Genomic DNA, 16,032 nt, shown 5'->3' with positions numbered 1-16,032 from the left:
GAGAGTATATTTGGGACAAATTGCCCATCTCATTGGGAGAGGGAGGAATGAATGCGACTGAAACTAGCAGACTACCCCATCACCTTTTTATTTCTTCATTTCACATGCAGGCATGACAACATGAGCAAGCAGACCGACGAGTTACGATAGTGCTCTGACATATTGACTGGCACAGACCCACCCTCTAACAACCAGCCCATCACCAGCTCTCTTCTCTTTTTCTCTTCTGCTGCTTCACCATTCTGTCCCCTCTTTTCCAGCTGAATGCTCTTCATGCTCTCAATTATTGCTCCCCATGATTCCATCTGATTGACACTTAAATTCTAGACATTAATTCAGTTCATTTTATCCAACGTTACAGCTTTTCACACCTCTTTTTAAATTTTTGTTGTGGGTAAAAACAGTCTTAACTTAATGTGATATACTTGTGGAGTTTAAGTCTTAGGTTTTGAGCTTACCCTGCCCTCTGCTGGATTGCATTTGTATCACATGAGGAAAATAAGTGAGAGGAAAACAGAAAAGTTGTGCACATTTTGTCAGGCTTACCTTTGCTTATTTCTTGTAAATTACAATTAATTTGACTTTGACTAACACCAAAGTATCCCTTTAGTTGAGCTGCTCATGAGTGACATTGGTAGTGTTTCACATCTATCAATCAGCTATAGTTTTCCAGTCACTTTAAATTCTTCTAAGGATGAGAAACCCCCAGAAGCCCCCACTCCATGTGCACGGGACGGACATGCAAACACATCAATCATTTATGATGTAGAATGGACATGTACGACATGACAGCAACCTTTTATCTGCAGTTATTAGTCTGGCTCTGATACTTTGTTGTGATCCGCCACCAGAGGGCACTCTCATTGTATATAATGGTAAATAATACTTACACTTTCACACTACAGTAAAAATATTAAGTGTTTATCGCATATTTTATTAAATTAGAATATTTGTTACGATCATCTTACCCAGGTATCTAAGTTTGTTTTGAACAAAGCTATACAACACAAGAAAAGCCTACTTCAAAGGACGTCTACGTAAAGTCATTTACTGAAAAAAATATACTGTGATTGACAGTCTTGTGTAATCTGGAGCGAGACCATTTGATGATTCACAGATGATCACACAAAAACAAAGGCTACCATAACCTCAGCTATCCCATGTCAGTGTTTAAAATAGACTTATGTCACTGCCCCACTGTTGGCCTCCACTAGAACAAATCCTAACATTACTAATGTGCAGGAATGCTCAAAGATTACTCGTGATCCCAGGGTAATACAACCAAATAAACCACTGGCAGTCCAGGGTGGGTTTCTTAAGGACATGCCCATTGTGTTATACCTAGCTTGCTTTCTCTGCAGGGCAAGGTAAAAATAATCCTATCCTGACTTTATCTCACATGTCTCTCAGCAGCGGGTCATATGCTTTCTAAAGGCTGACCAACATTGTAAGCTCTGTTGCCAAAATATACCTCAAGCTCCTTATCAGAATCAACATCATCAACATCGCGGCATGTTATGCAACCATATGAAAGGCGCTTGACACCACAGACTGATAATTCATAAGTCAACACTGTGGTATTGTTTTGTTCTCTGGATATGTTTCAAAACAAAGTCAGTGGAAAGTTCACATTATTTTCACATTACCACATATCTAAGTTGTCCAAAGCACCATGTTCATTTTACAGTACATGAATTCAAAAATGACCCCAACCATTTAAGAAAAGGATCAGAGGTGGGCTACAGACATTCCCACATGCAATTATCATCATTAACGGAGTCCTCTAATAAACCAGCAACAGTTTCTCACCATAGTTAATTAAATGTACCGCTGTTTCAAAAAGGTAATACAAATACTCCAAAGAAATAAAGAGAAAAGAAAAAAAAAAGAGAATTGCCATTTCTTATGTTTCTGGCCTCTGTCTAAAATGAATTCCTCCTGATACCTATTCCAGTGACCAAGGAGTGATAAACAGACATTTCCATTTAGGCTCTTTACACCCTTTATAGTTTCTCTAATTTGTCTTAAATATCAACCACAACACGCGCTCCAGAGCTCATAAACCCGATCCAAGGACCCTGAAAAAGCAATTCAATTTTACTCACTCACGTCATTTAAGATTTATTCAAATTTCACTTAGAAAAGGTGCACTACTTGTACCACTGAGAAGGAGATGTGTCATATTTCTTACCTTTGTGCTTTTAATATTACATATTCTGACCATTTGTCCCTATCATGCATATTCTCACCAGTCAACACCAAATACACCCGCTCCCATGTTCTCCCTGCCAGACTGTTATGTTTCTGTGTCTCCTTTCATGCTGTTCACACTGTGGACTCCCCATTCTTTCCATCTTGCCTGCAACCTGTAATGCTAAATCAGGCTTTCTATGTGTGAAAGCATCTAAGTTGAAGTCATCAGACCAAGCTTGTGAGTGTTCTCTATGCTGCAACCATGTTGTTCGGTCAATTACAACAAAAGAGCTCTTGTTACTGTTGCCATCATGTTTTGTAGCAAACGTGCGGAACTTGTCCACAGACGCCTACCCCCCACTGCAGTATGAACAGAAACCATGAATGAGACTTTGATCTGATCATTCAGACAGTGGCCACATAGCCAGAGATCAGATGTGAATCCTGGACCACATATGCAAGTAAGGCCCAGATCTGAAACGAAAAAAAAAAAAATCCTATTTTTATTTGTTCAGAATTCCAGAGAACATCAGTTCTGAGACATCTGGATGAAAAAAAAAAAAAAATCTGATTTGGACCACTTCTGCATGTAATGTGAACAAGCCTTTCCTGTGACCAGTCTGAATGTAATCTAAAGTGCAAAAGTCCAGAGCAGCAGACCAACAAGGCACATCCAAAAACCAGACACAACATCCAAAATAGGCAATGACTAAAATCGAAAACAGGTAAGGATGGCTTGAATGCTATGGTTGGAAAAGCACAGTAGACATTTTGGCAAGGGGCATGTGGAAAGCAGCTGGTAAATATTTACAGAGTGGCTGGATGAAAAATGGCAGTACATGGAAATGTCCAGAAAATAACAGGGAGCTGAGGAAGTCCGAGTGTGTGTAAAGGCAGAGACAGGCAAAATAAGTCAAACAGAAAAACTAGGTCAGGAATTGTGACACATATATATAAACAAAAAATAAAGATTGAAGTACATAAAAAACTATTTTGAGCCAGAAGAACCACCCATTGTCCTTCCCCCTCCATTAATCCTCTCACATTTCTACTACATGGTATAAGTGTATAAGCAGTTCAACTAGCTGCATTTTCACCAGCTATGTTTAAATGTCAGTGACGAATTATTATTAACCATCTTGACAATATAATAAACTTTTGACTGACTGACTGAACTCCAGTTATTCTTTTACAAAATCATCAAAATAGACCGATAATGATATGTGACCCTGCTGACAACTGCTTTGGCTTTGGTTGTTTTTCTTTTTCCTGTATAACGTGAAACTTGTGTAGCTGATTTTGGCTTTTGCTGCATGCTTGGTCTGCCGCACTTCGTATCTTTACAATCTGCGAGTTTTGAAATGTGATATTCTACAACTCCGATATGAAGATTTTTATTCTGCACAGATTACAAGAGAAATCTGTGACATCCTGAAGATCAGTCAAGGAAAACAGTCCTGGATTTAACTCATCCCAGCTTGTCAAGACATGCGGCACTTACACTGTGACCTTTTCAACTGATTCACCAGAATTTTTATTTTCATTTTGAGAAGCTTATCATTGTTTTCCAAAGGTTTATTATGCTATTTTGTCACCTAGGTGACACACACCAATAAAAAGAACTGGAAGATTAGGATGTGGCTAATTTTGTAAACAGTCACTATAGCATTGTTTTATTTGAACCAACCTATTGAATCTTCTGAGATTTTTTATACGTCCTTTTGATCCCTATTTCTAACGTTGAAAAGGCATTTGGAGGTCTCAATTGTCATGAAAGCCTCCTCCATATTGGACTGTGAGTGACCTTTCATGTTAACTAAAGCACCGAATCACCATTAAACACAGTTAAATTTATAGGTCTTTAATGCAGTAGAAAGGATCAGGTGTTTTCTTTCAGTCAAAATTAATCAGACCATGCCTGTTATGCTATTTGATTTACACTGGCATCTTTCCTAGAAAAGAAAAGAAGCGAGGATAAAATATCAGGCTATCTTCTATGTGTTCATTTCAAGTATCATAATAAAAGCCATATGAAAAGTATTACGACAGAGCCAGTGAGGAAAAAAACAGCAGAAAAATGAATCAGGACAAATACAAAACCTGAAGCTCTGCATTACACACAGTGTTATCTTGACATAATATTTTTGGAAGATAATTCAATATCATAGTTCACACAACTGAGGCCATTGTAGGACACATGGCCTTTATACAGGTTTTTAGCAAAGTGGCTATATGTAAAACATACAGCTTATTAAATAAAAAACTTGTTTGAGCCAATAATAAGTTTTGCCAGCAATGAAGAGGGTGAGTTGGTAATAACAAATATCATAATACAAATGAATCTACCTTGATTGTCTTTGGCTTCAAAGCTTTCGATGTTTGACCTTTAAAAACAACATCATTTATTGTAAATCAGTGTTACACAAAACCTGAGAGAAATAATGTTTATAAAGTCCACATTTGCAAGTGCAGTGTATGTATGGTTATCCATGCTTACTGCTGAGTATCTAGGCACAATCTACACTGTATGTAGGTGTAATCTGTGCGAAAACACCTATAGATTAATAACTGTTCTAAGAAATTGTATGCCTTAATCCATTAGACATTACTGAATCTGCAGTCCCACCACTTCATCTATAGATGGATAGATAAGCATGTAAATGATCTGCATGCACACCTGCACAAAGCTCAGCATACAGAAGAGTATCACACCCGCATTGTATAGTACTTACAGCAAATGGTCCACTCTGCACCGAGGAGGTATTGAGTGTTATGTTTAATGCATCCTGATAAACAATGTTGATCTATTTGAATCACCCTTTTGTATAAATTGATTATTCAGAGTCATGCATCATTTCTGCTATCTAGAAAAAAAAACAGCTCAATTTTTCACTAGGTAGAACACATGAATCATGGAAGATTGGTGGACAGAGTTTGCAGTATTTTGAGAGATCAACTGTGCTCTGCTATATGAATCCTCCAAATATCAAATAGAGCTTGCTTCACGTAAGTGGCGCCAAGCGGATCTGGTGTGTCTGGGACAGTGTATATATGATATCTTTCTCTGAATACCATCCGTTTCAGTTTAACTGAAGTCTAAAGTCTAATATTCTTCTAATATCCTGTACGAAGTTGCACATAAATTACAAATAATCAATCAATTTATAATTTATGATAATAATAATAATGATAAACAATTTATTGTAAGATACCACTAAATTAAAAATAATGTAGATTATATTCTCTGATTGGGATTCCAAAACAAATCAAGTAAAAGTTATATTTACAACAGAGCCTGGTTAAAGCGAAGTTGCAGTTTCATATCAACTGTGACTCCTTTTGAAAATTAAAGTAAAAACTACTTACTAGAGACATTCATATAAACAATTCTTTTGATAACCTTCTCAGTAATCTTTTAGATACAGTAGTTGACCATTGTGCAGAGAAATGATGTGAATGTCAGTGACTGGTATACCCATGGAACAAAGAGGTGTCTATGTTGGGAGCTATACATGTCCAACAGTTTACTCAAACTGCAAAATAAAATGCCTCTGTTTACATTCAGGTAAGCTTAATCACAAAACATGTGTACGCATGATGTGAAAACATTTATGGTATGCACATTCTTAGAGTACAGAATTGACTTACACATACCAATACTCCATGTGGAATGTGGCTGATCGGTTCTGTTACAAAACAAACACTAAAATAATTTCCACTCATTAAAGTCACCATCTTTCTGTTACTGTATATTTGTATGCAATACATAACGAATGGCTTACTCTTTAAAAAAAATAAAAACTAAATAACCTTGTTGTACTTAATATAATAATTTCCTTTAGCCAATATTTGATGCCATGCTGAGAACCTTTGCATGTTGTTTGCTGTTCTGAGAATCTGTTCCTGCTTTGCCAAGACTCATACTGCATTACTAATAGTACTGATGTTCACACAATAGACGTAAGGGTGGGAAGCACAACCTATGTGATATTCCACCATGATTTCCCCCTCTGATCTCTCTAGATAGTATAGAAACATTTTTATTTATAGAAAAACAGTATTTCCAAAGAAAAAGAAACAAACGAAGAGGTTTTGCAGCTAATCAAACACTGGTACATTGTCTGGAATGAATTGAAATGAATACTGGTGCTCAAGAGTGCTTATAAATTTTCCTTGAGCCATTTGACATAGTTGTCTGTCATGCGACGTGCAATCAGGAAGTCAGTCGGCCACACAGTGAACATCATTGTTCCATGAAATCCTGTATCGTAGTGTTCATGTGTCACTTCGACACCAGCCGCACGGAGCCGGGTGACATACATTATCCCATCATCTCGGAGAACATCATATTCGCATGTGAGAACATAGGCTTTTGGCAGTGAGCGTAATGCTGTGTCTGGAACCAGCAAGGGTGATGCCCTTGGGTCAGCCAACAATCGAGATGGTGGATCCACCCCAGATGCCTCCCTTCCAAATCCCTGCACCACAGAAGGAGCAGTGTAGTTATATTTTCTATGATATGTTTCTGGCAGGAAGGCACTCCAGTTTACAAATTTCAGAAGGCTGGAAGACTCGGGGTTGTTGTGAGTGTTAGCCATCATGGCTCTGAAAAGGGCTTTATCACTGGTGAAGTACTCACTCCAGAAACGCACCATGAGGGTGCGGGGTAGAATGGGCATGTCCTGATTCTGCTGATAGGAAGGTGTGTTAAGGTCCAGAGCCTGCAACACGGGGTAGATGAGGGCTTGGGCCTTCAAATGAATCTTCTGTCCAGGTTCTTTTTGTAACTGTGAAGAGAGACAGTAACAGATTTGCATACTCTGAAACTGCATACTGAGAACTCTGAAAACACAAGAGTATTTGTGTAATATACTATAAACTTAAGATTTTTAAATTTATTTATTTCATTAAATGTATTGGTTTTTCAATCACCCTCAGGGAATTTCTATATGTCTTCACTGAGCTGTTGAAAACTAAAGCCTTGAACTACTGTGGTGCACAGCAACTGTGTTTCTAGGACCATGCACCACCTACAAGACCTACAACAGGCTTACCTCATGGATTTAGCAAGATAACAGGATTAGTTCTGCAGTACCACTGTCCAATAGAACAAAATCTGAGCAATCATGTGCTCCATATAGTTGTTCCACCTGCCAGCATACTGGAACTTCACCATCTTAGAAGCCATCATGTAACAATTTTGGAACCTCATTGACCATTATGTTCAAATGGTGGTTTGGTTTGGATTGAAAGAGAAAATCTGGTATTTTCTACCCATCAACCGACCCAAACCCTCCTAATGCAGATTTTGTCACCACCAAGGTTCATCTTTTGCTTCAAAACGAAACTGCACAAGCACAGACACCTCAATTTACTCAACATCAGTTTCACACATTGCGTTCTTGAGTGTGTCACCTAAAAAAAAATATAGCACCATACAACCACAACACAACAACAAAGTAGCTACAGTCTCAAAATGACCATATAACTGAGTGGACGCACTGACAAGTATCAACAAAAATTGAACATTAATAATATGCTGCTTACTTACTTTGATTTGCATTAAATGATATTTACATTTATCACTTTCCTTTCTATAATAAATTATATAGCTATTGAGAGTTAATTCAAACTACCCAGTACAGCACTACTCTTTCATTCAATTAGTGTCATAGAATTTGACAAAAAAAAAAAAAAAAAATGCAGAAAGCCTACAACATTATCACAGGAGCACATGCCAGTGGGCTTTGCAGATGCTCCACATGCATGTTGTCATTTTGTGTTGGTTGGATCAGGTGTTGTTATATGCATCCACGTGTTTGTGTGAAGCATGCTTCAGGTTAGGTGACACGATGGAGTGCTGTTTCAGAATGGTGCTGACACTGTCAAGAGAAAGTATATTCACTACCTGTTGGGAGACTGCAGCTGCTAGGTTCCCCCCAGCACTATCCCCTGACACAGCAATGCGCCCTGGGTCCACCTTGTACTGGGCCAGCACCCGATCCTGGAGAAAGTGTTTGACCACACGGTGTACATCTTCATATGGTACTGGGAAGTGGTGAGCAGGGGCCAGACGGTACCTGAAATCACAGATAGGTTCAGGCTGAAGCTGAAGCACTAATCAACATGTTTTGAAAGCAATGTGCACAGACAACATTTTGAGTCAGGAAAAAAAAAATCTACACAACATTTCATAGAGGTGCAAAAAAATGATAACAGAGGGGAAAAGATGTGATTAGAAAATAAAAAATTAAATGAATAAGAACAATCACCCTTGTAATTTCATTTAGACATGTTTGGGAGGGGGAAAAAAAGCTGATCAGTATCTCACTATATCTGCTTGTTATTTGGCAACCTCTGCACAGGCCAACGTTAAAGGACTTAGGGAAAATGCACAATTTGACAACTTACTGGTATTAATTATCAGGTGTAAATTTGCCAGATTTATCCAAATTGCAAAAGGCAAACAAAAAGTTTCAGCTGCATCTCAGAAATGTTCTGTAATATTCAATCAACCAAACAACTGTGGACATGTAAAAACCTTTTTCAGGCCAATACTTCTGAGTCAATTTAATATACATGTATACTGAGGTATGTAATTAGTCATACCCTGGCTGTTTCAAAATAAAAACCTCTAAATCTTTCTGACTTCAAGTGTTGCAACAACTGCTGCAAAACTACACCTACATTACTGACACGAAGGTCTATTGCACAAAGTACATGAATTGACATTAGTAGGTTTCATATTTTTCTTGCATTGACCCATTGTGATGTCATCTAAACAGGTATTTCTTTCTCTAAGCCAAATGTTACAAGTGGGTGCCTAAGATTGTGAAATGCTAGAATTAATCAGTGAACCCTTAACAAATTGTAGACAGGAAGTCAGATGAGGCAGATTAGATTAGACAGATAAGGAAATACCCCCACACATGCCATACCCATACACCCATCTACTCCACCTCCCACTGTCAAAAGCGATATGTCAACAACCACAACCACTTTTTGCACACACACAAAAAAGTACCGACTTCACACTTGCATACTGGGCTTTTGCCTAACAGTTCATTAATAAAGTTTATAAACTGTAGGTAGTGAATTAGGATCTCATTTTTAAAAAAAAGTGTAGCCAAAGTGTGGTCAAAGGCCTGGTGAGGCCTAAATGAAAACATGTTAGCTTCACTCTACTGCATCCTCACTTCTATCCAGGCTGTGACTAATAAGGGAGGACAGATGCATTTGACCACAGAAAATTGTACATAGTGTGGGTAAACAATGGGATTTAATAAGACAAGATAAAGATAAATCATTCCACATACCTATTAGATGTGCCCAGTCTGCCCCTACAACATGTTTAACCTTATTTATGGGTAACACTGCAGTCTTTGAAGGATATTATTTGCATATAATGGGCTATAAAATATAAAATACTTACTCCACAGAAAGAACCACTGCATTTAGCTCAGTGACAATTTTTCTGGCCAAGAGATCATATGGACTCATCACTGCATAGACAGAAACAAAATCAAATAAATTCTAAAGTAAAACCACCACAATAATTGACATCCAAAAAAAATCACCAATTCATCCATCCAACCATCTTTCTATCCATCCTTAAAAGTTACAGAGTCATAATTCTGTGTAACAACAAAGACGACAGGCCAACCCATCAACTTACAGGAACTTCCCAGGCACCATCCACCACCATGCAGGTATATTACAGCTCTCCTCAGTTCAGTGTCATCACCCTGCTGCTTTGGCTGGTACAGCACCACCTCCACTCCTTCAAACTTCTCCTCTGTCACTCTGACATGCTCATCAGACAGAGGCACTACCTTTTCAACCAGAGTAATGAAGTACATTACCCCCATATAGTCCTTCAGTCCCAGTAATTCACTGAGGTCTGCCTGGAAATGGAAACAAACAGTATGAGATACCACAGAGATACAGAAATATTAGAGTTCATCATTCTTCATCAAACTCAAGACAATACTGTTACCTCTTGTACATGTATATAATAATTAAGCTACTGTACGTCATTTCATCCATGCAAACCAGACCAGCTAAAAAGTAAAACAACCATAACAAATACTGACCACTCCAGAAGAAGTCCAGTGTGCCAATATGTGCTGGTGTATGTATTACACTTTATTTATTAAAAGCCTTTTATTTTTAACAATCCACTTGAAAGTCTGAGATTTTACATCTTTGCTGTATTTTTGTTTTGAGATGTCAAGTAAATGATAAGATTATAAAAACAGCATACTCCATTATGTCTAATGAGGCACTGGTCTGGCTGGCATGAGGCTAATCGGCACAATAAACTCATTGAGTCATCCAAGATCTGTGTATACTATCAGGGACTCATAATAATAATAATACTCATACCAAAGCAAATGATAATACTCATCATTTGAAGATAGAAGCCCAATAAAACACTCACAGCAAAATCTGATAAAATGCTCTCCATTCATAATTAACTTAATATCAACATGTTAACTGATGAAAAACACAAATGACATATTTGTTACATATTTACACCTACAACATCCAAGACTAACATCTGATTAAAATTTTAAATTAAACAAATTACACCATGATCAGCTAATCAACCATTCAGGAGAGGGGATGCATGCTTGGAATGCAAAACCTCGTTCATAATGTGGGCTCAAATAAAAACCTTGATTATGTGATGCATTAAATGTTGCATAATAATAATACAAAGAAAAAGAAGTAGAAAAAGAAGAAAGTGATTTTCAGTTTTTTGTTTTCTTCTACACATTTTTATGCAGGCATTATATGAATCCCCCCAGCACAAATGACTGGTCCTTCAAACTATTCTTCCTACAATGTGAATAATATAATATATATAATGTCCTGTTGTGTTAAGCCTATAGCCTGCACTTTTTTTCAGTGAGTCTTAAATAGTTCTTAATAGATATATGTAATTCTCATACCACTGCAGCTTCCCAGTTGTTAAATGGACTTAAGTATGACAGGGTTTATTATCAACAAAGGTGTGGCAAAATACAGCCACTAAGGTTACAAGCATCTATATGTTGCCTAATAGCGTCTGTAATCATTAACTGTGTCATATCAATGTACCACAGTGGGCTCCAGTAAGCCACAGCCAATTAACTGTCATTAACAAAGTGGAGTTTCCTTAATAAGGGCTATTATTAGAACAGGTGAGCAGGAATATACAACACAAGGATTAGCATCTGACATAATCTGGTGTAACCAGCATGTATATCCCCATCAGCAAAATACATTAAACGATTAATCTGCCACCTCCCTTTCTACTACTGCCGAGAAATAAACATACTGTATATACATTAAGCCAGTTAATATAGGCTAAACTATCTCATGTATTAAACTAACATATGTGTATATATTCACTAAATATCAAATTCTATAGGTGTTTATTATCTACATTATCAGTGCTATACCAAGACCCTTTGTGCTATAGTTCATGTTCAAATGTTTCATATACACATAAATTCCCAGTTCCCTTTACAATACACCACAAATGCTGTCTTCTGTGACATTTCCAAACTTCAACATGAATATATTACAAAAACTTTATCTTCTAGCCCAAATAAACTTAAAAGTTCCCCATCTAAAACCCAACCTACAAAGCAAAGCAAAAATATTTAAGATACTTTACATAAAAGGTGATTAGTAGTAGTACCAGTAATAGTACTTGACCTAATACTAGACCTTGAACTAAAAAGTACAGATTTGGCCTTACCAGGTGACTGAGGCTTCTGAAGAAAGAGTTGGTCAGCATGAGTTTCCATCTCTCTTCTATCTCCTCGGGAATAGGCTCATAAATATAATAGGCGGTAAAAGAGCAGAGAGCCACAACTAAAATGATGCTTCCCAGCCTCATTTTCCTCCGTGCGTCCCCCCAGCAGCTGAGTGCAGGGTGCAGACAGGCTGCGCTCGTCAGCGGCTCCACTCGCTTAAAGCTCGGTGTTAATTTTGGATCCAGACCAGCTAAATATGACCGCACGTGTTTGGTGTGTCATTTGATGGTTATCGGCGTGCACGCTCGGCGCTTGCTCGCGGCCATGTCCGCGTGATGGAGAACTAATTGAAGTGGCGGTGATACGGGTGAGAAGGGAGCGCGCACGCACGCTGCGTAGCTACTCACGAGGTAGGACCGTCCCACTTTGTCCTCGCAGCGAAATCCTCAGGTGTCAGCTAGGCGCCTGCGGCTTTTTTAAGAAAAGGCAGGACACAACTCCGGGCCAAACAGGCAACTGACGCACAAATATCACAGCGCAAAAACCCGAAATGCGCTGGTTTTCGAAGGGGAAGTCGCTTTGTCGTCCATTCAGCTTTGGAGCTCCAGGAGATGCCCGCGGCTTTCCATGTGATTCTTCCCTACACATTCAATATGTCCAGGTCCTCTTCTTATAACGGCAGTATCGGTGTTAACTCCAGCAAGAAAAGAAGCGACTGTGGAATGCAGTTAAACGGCTACGGTTGCGAGGCAGCCTAAGCTAATTATATTATTGGTGACTGAGCCAGATGAGATGTGTCGTTTTCTGGCAGGCCCGACCGTCCAAGCAATATGACTCTCATACGCACAAGTTTTGAAAAGCGCCTGCACCAGGAACTGATTTAGTGTTGCAGGATTTTTTTTGTTTTTTTTTTTTTTTTTTTTAGCGAGTTTCTGAATCAATTTTCCCTCTCAGGATATTGTTTTGTATTTGTTTAGTTCAAAGCCAGTGTTAGGCTCATGTAACTCATGCAAGAGGTAACACTAACAAGGGAGGTTTAGGTGAATAATTACTGATAAGCTTTCATGTTTAGGAAACGCTTAGAACACTTTTATGCACATGTTTTATTCTCATATGACAGTCTGACCTCGCTGTTTTACTTCAGTGTAGACTATTCTAAAATTCGCCTCAGGGGCAATGTCAAAAAGAGGGGAAAGGAGGAAAAATGCAGATTAGACAAGGGATGATGTCTCCAAACCAAACTCCCAGCATGTTTTTTTAGTTGGAGAAACAATGTGGACATTAAAACCACAGGTTTTAGTGATGGGGGATGTTCTTTTTCTCTGGTTAGGTTCACAGTGTGTGTTGAAGAAAAATTTTCGACAGGCATCATCTCATGCCTCCTTGTGACTTGGTTTTAATCTCTGTGTTGTGATCTTTTTAAATCTTTCAGTCAAGTAGAAATTTGTAACTGGCAAGTGTCTCCTTTCATCAGCCATCAAACTGTTGAGATGCAATCTGTGGGATCCAGGGTGTGAGAGAAACTTGGTGAAACCTCAGAGACTGATCACTACTGAGCAGCAGAATAATAAAATCTCTTCTCTGAATACGAAACATTTTAGACACTCTGGGATAATCCCTGGAATTCAGTCGTTGCAGTGAGTAGACTATACATTGTGGTTTCGCAGCAACACGCTGACGTCATCTGCCTAAACAATCTTGCAGGGGTATGTGGATGATACAAAACACCTACATATTTAATGTGGCTACATGCATATTGCTTATTTCTTCAAAAAAGTTAACATCACACAGTCTGTAATTAGTAGTTCACTGTAAAAGTTTCACTCATATATCTAAAATAAAGAAGCATGATAAATCAGGTTTAGCAAAATCAAAACAAATCTGATCTAAACATATGGATTATAAAGTATACTTGTATAATTTATATGTGTATTTTATTGTTTAAATGATCAAGATATTGTATTCAAGTGTTTCAAAAGACACAAAATATAAAAACTGTATGTGTGGAAAGAAATGCAGTATAACCAAATATGGAATAGAAAATGTTTCTTTCCAATGTCATCTACTGTATTTAGCTAAAGAAATAACAATATGCCTGTTAACTTGCCATGCATTGTAGGTATTTGCAGTAAAATTGTGTGACCGAACATGATAAACAAAGTGGCTTTGATTTCATGCTATAGACCAGCAACAGAGCCACAACCTGTCCATTTGTAATTATGAGCCTGGCAGGATGTCTCTTGCTCATGGTCCACCCTCCTGGTATTTGTCCAATCAAAATACTGTGCAGTGGTGCAGCTTGACTTATTCCATGTTCTCATGCCTGTGATTGTTGATCCCACACAAAGCAATTATCTAACTTAATAACCTAACCCAAAATAGGTTTTTAAATTCCATGCGATAAACTGGCAACCTGTCCATGGTGTAACCCACCTCACCATCACAAAGTCAGCAGGGTCTGGCTTCAGTTTCCCATCCCTCTTGACCCTTGATTAAAAATAAGCATTACAAATAATGCATGGATGGATGATCCAGACCTTGATCAGTACCACTACTGACAATAATGTCCCTTTCTTTTTGACAGAAACTCCACAACAGTGAAACTATAAGTTATATTATGTTATGATATGTAGTGCAATGTCCTTATGAAGAAACATCTAACACTTTGCAAATATTCTGTCAACTTATGCAAACAAATCCATAAAAGACTGAAAACAACAATGGGTTAATCTTCCTGGCAAGTATGCCTGTGTTGCTATCCAAAAACAATTAAAAAGCACACATAATTAAGCTATAGTTGCAGTGGGTGACATGTTCCTTCATTACAATTAACACAAGCTCTGTGGCTTATTTTAAGAGAACCCCACATTTTCTGTCCTTGCTGTAAATACTCAGCACAGCAAAAATATCCCTCAGCAATTGCAATTCACTCAAATTTAAGAAAAGCAAAGACACAAAAGATAGAATGATGTTGCTGCTGTTGTATTCTTACCTCTTAAGCCATCAAGAATCAGAAGATTATAGACCTGCTTTGCACTTTCATACAGTTTGAGAATTGTATTGCTGTTCATTTGGAATGTGTGTAACTCTAGTTTTCATCACCTTTCTTCATCAGATCTTCTTTACATGACTAGTAACCAAAGCAGCAGAAAGGATTGTGAGGTTTATTATTTCCAGACAGTGCCTCATGATCATGGGACTGGGTGTAAAAAACAGCAGAGGATAAGCTCTTTATCAGTAGTTGCCTGTACAGCACTTCTTTCATAAGCAATGTTGGCCTCTCACCCCATTCCATGCGAATTTCTTCTATCTTATCACCAGACACAAGGATACCAGAGGGTATTTGCATTTGGCTACACATTGACAAGACAAATCATTCACATTTAAAAATTCTTAGTAAAATAAACTTATCTCTAACATGATCTGTTGCAAATAATGAATAGATACATGCTCGCAATGACCATGGATAGCTGTACTAAATTACATCACAACTTATCCACCAGTTGAAGGCATTTTACTCAAAACCACAGTTGTCCACCTCATATCGGGAAATTCAGGGGATCCCTGATGTCAGCAGATCTACTTCAGTCAAGACCAAAGTAGTCTGATCAATTTGAGGAAATTCCTTTACATCCTCATTCACCTGCCTAAAAAGCCACCTTGCAATTGTGCAGTTTTTTGTAAGGAGGCAATTAACCACAAGTGATTAAAAAACAAAGTTGTATTGATGCCCTCATTTTGTTAGTTCTACATTTAGTTTTTACTCCCACTATAAACAAATGGAAACCTTTTCTTCTGTTACTGTACGATGAGACTTAATCGTATGATTTCATCATTTCCTTTTTGTCTCCAGCCTCTTTTCTCTAGCCCTGGTGAATTTATTGTCATGACATTGACGTGTAGGGTATTACACTAGAATATATTTCATTCTTTTTTCTGCTTTATACCAATTCAGGGTCACAGTAGGCTGGAGTCAATCCCAGCTGACCTTGTGCGAGAGGCAAGGTACAACCTGCACAGATCATCAGTCTATCACAGGGCTGACACATAAACTTAGACACTCACATTTACATTCACACCTACAGGCAATTCT

The 16,032-nt window shown here is 38.0% G+C and overlaps 1 protein-coding gene across 1 annotated transcript; it reads right to left on the bottom strand.

The window, feature by feature from the left end:
* Positions 1 to 4,038: 4,038 nt before the first annotated feature.
* On the bottom strand, positions 4,039 to 12,629 carry aadac (arylacetamide deacetylase). The gene is made up of 5 exons (XM_026315103.2): positions 11,942 to 12,629; positions 9,869 to 10,097; positions 9,626 to 9,695; positions 8,102 to 8,273; positions 4,039 to 6,980 (listed from the first exon to the last, which is right to left on the bottom strand). The coding sequence occupies exons 1-5, from the start codon at positions 12,080 to 12,082 to the stop codon at positions 6,354 to 6,356; spliced, it is 1,239 nt and encodes a 412-aa protein (XP_026170888.1). The 5' UTR covers positions 12,083 to 12,629; the 3' UTR covers positions 4,039 to 6,353.
* Between the last annotated feature and the right edge of the window lie 3,403 nt (positions 12,630 to 16,032).

This window comes from Mastacembelus armatus, chromosome 13 (genome assembly GCF_900324485.2).
Source record: "Mastacembelus armatus chromosome 13, fMasArm1.2, whole genome shotgun sequence".
In the NCBI taxonomy this organism is placed as follows: domain Eukaryota; kingdom Metazoa; phylum Chordata; class Actinopteri; order Synbranchiformes; family Mastacembelidae; genus Mastacembelus; species Mastacembelus armatus.
This window is presented reverse-complemented; position numbering and strand designations above follow the sequence as displayed.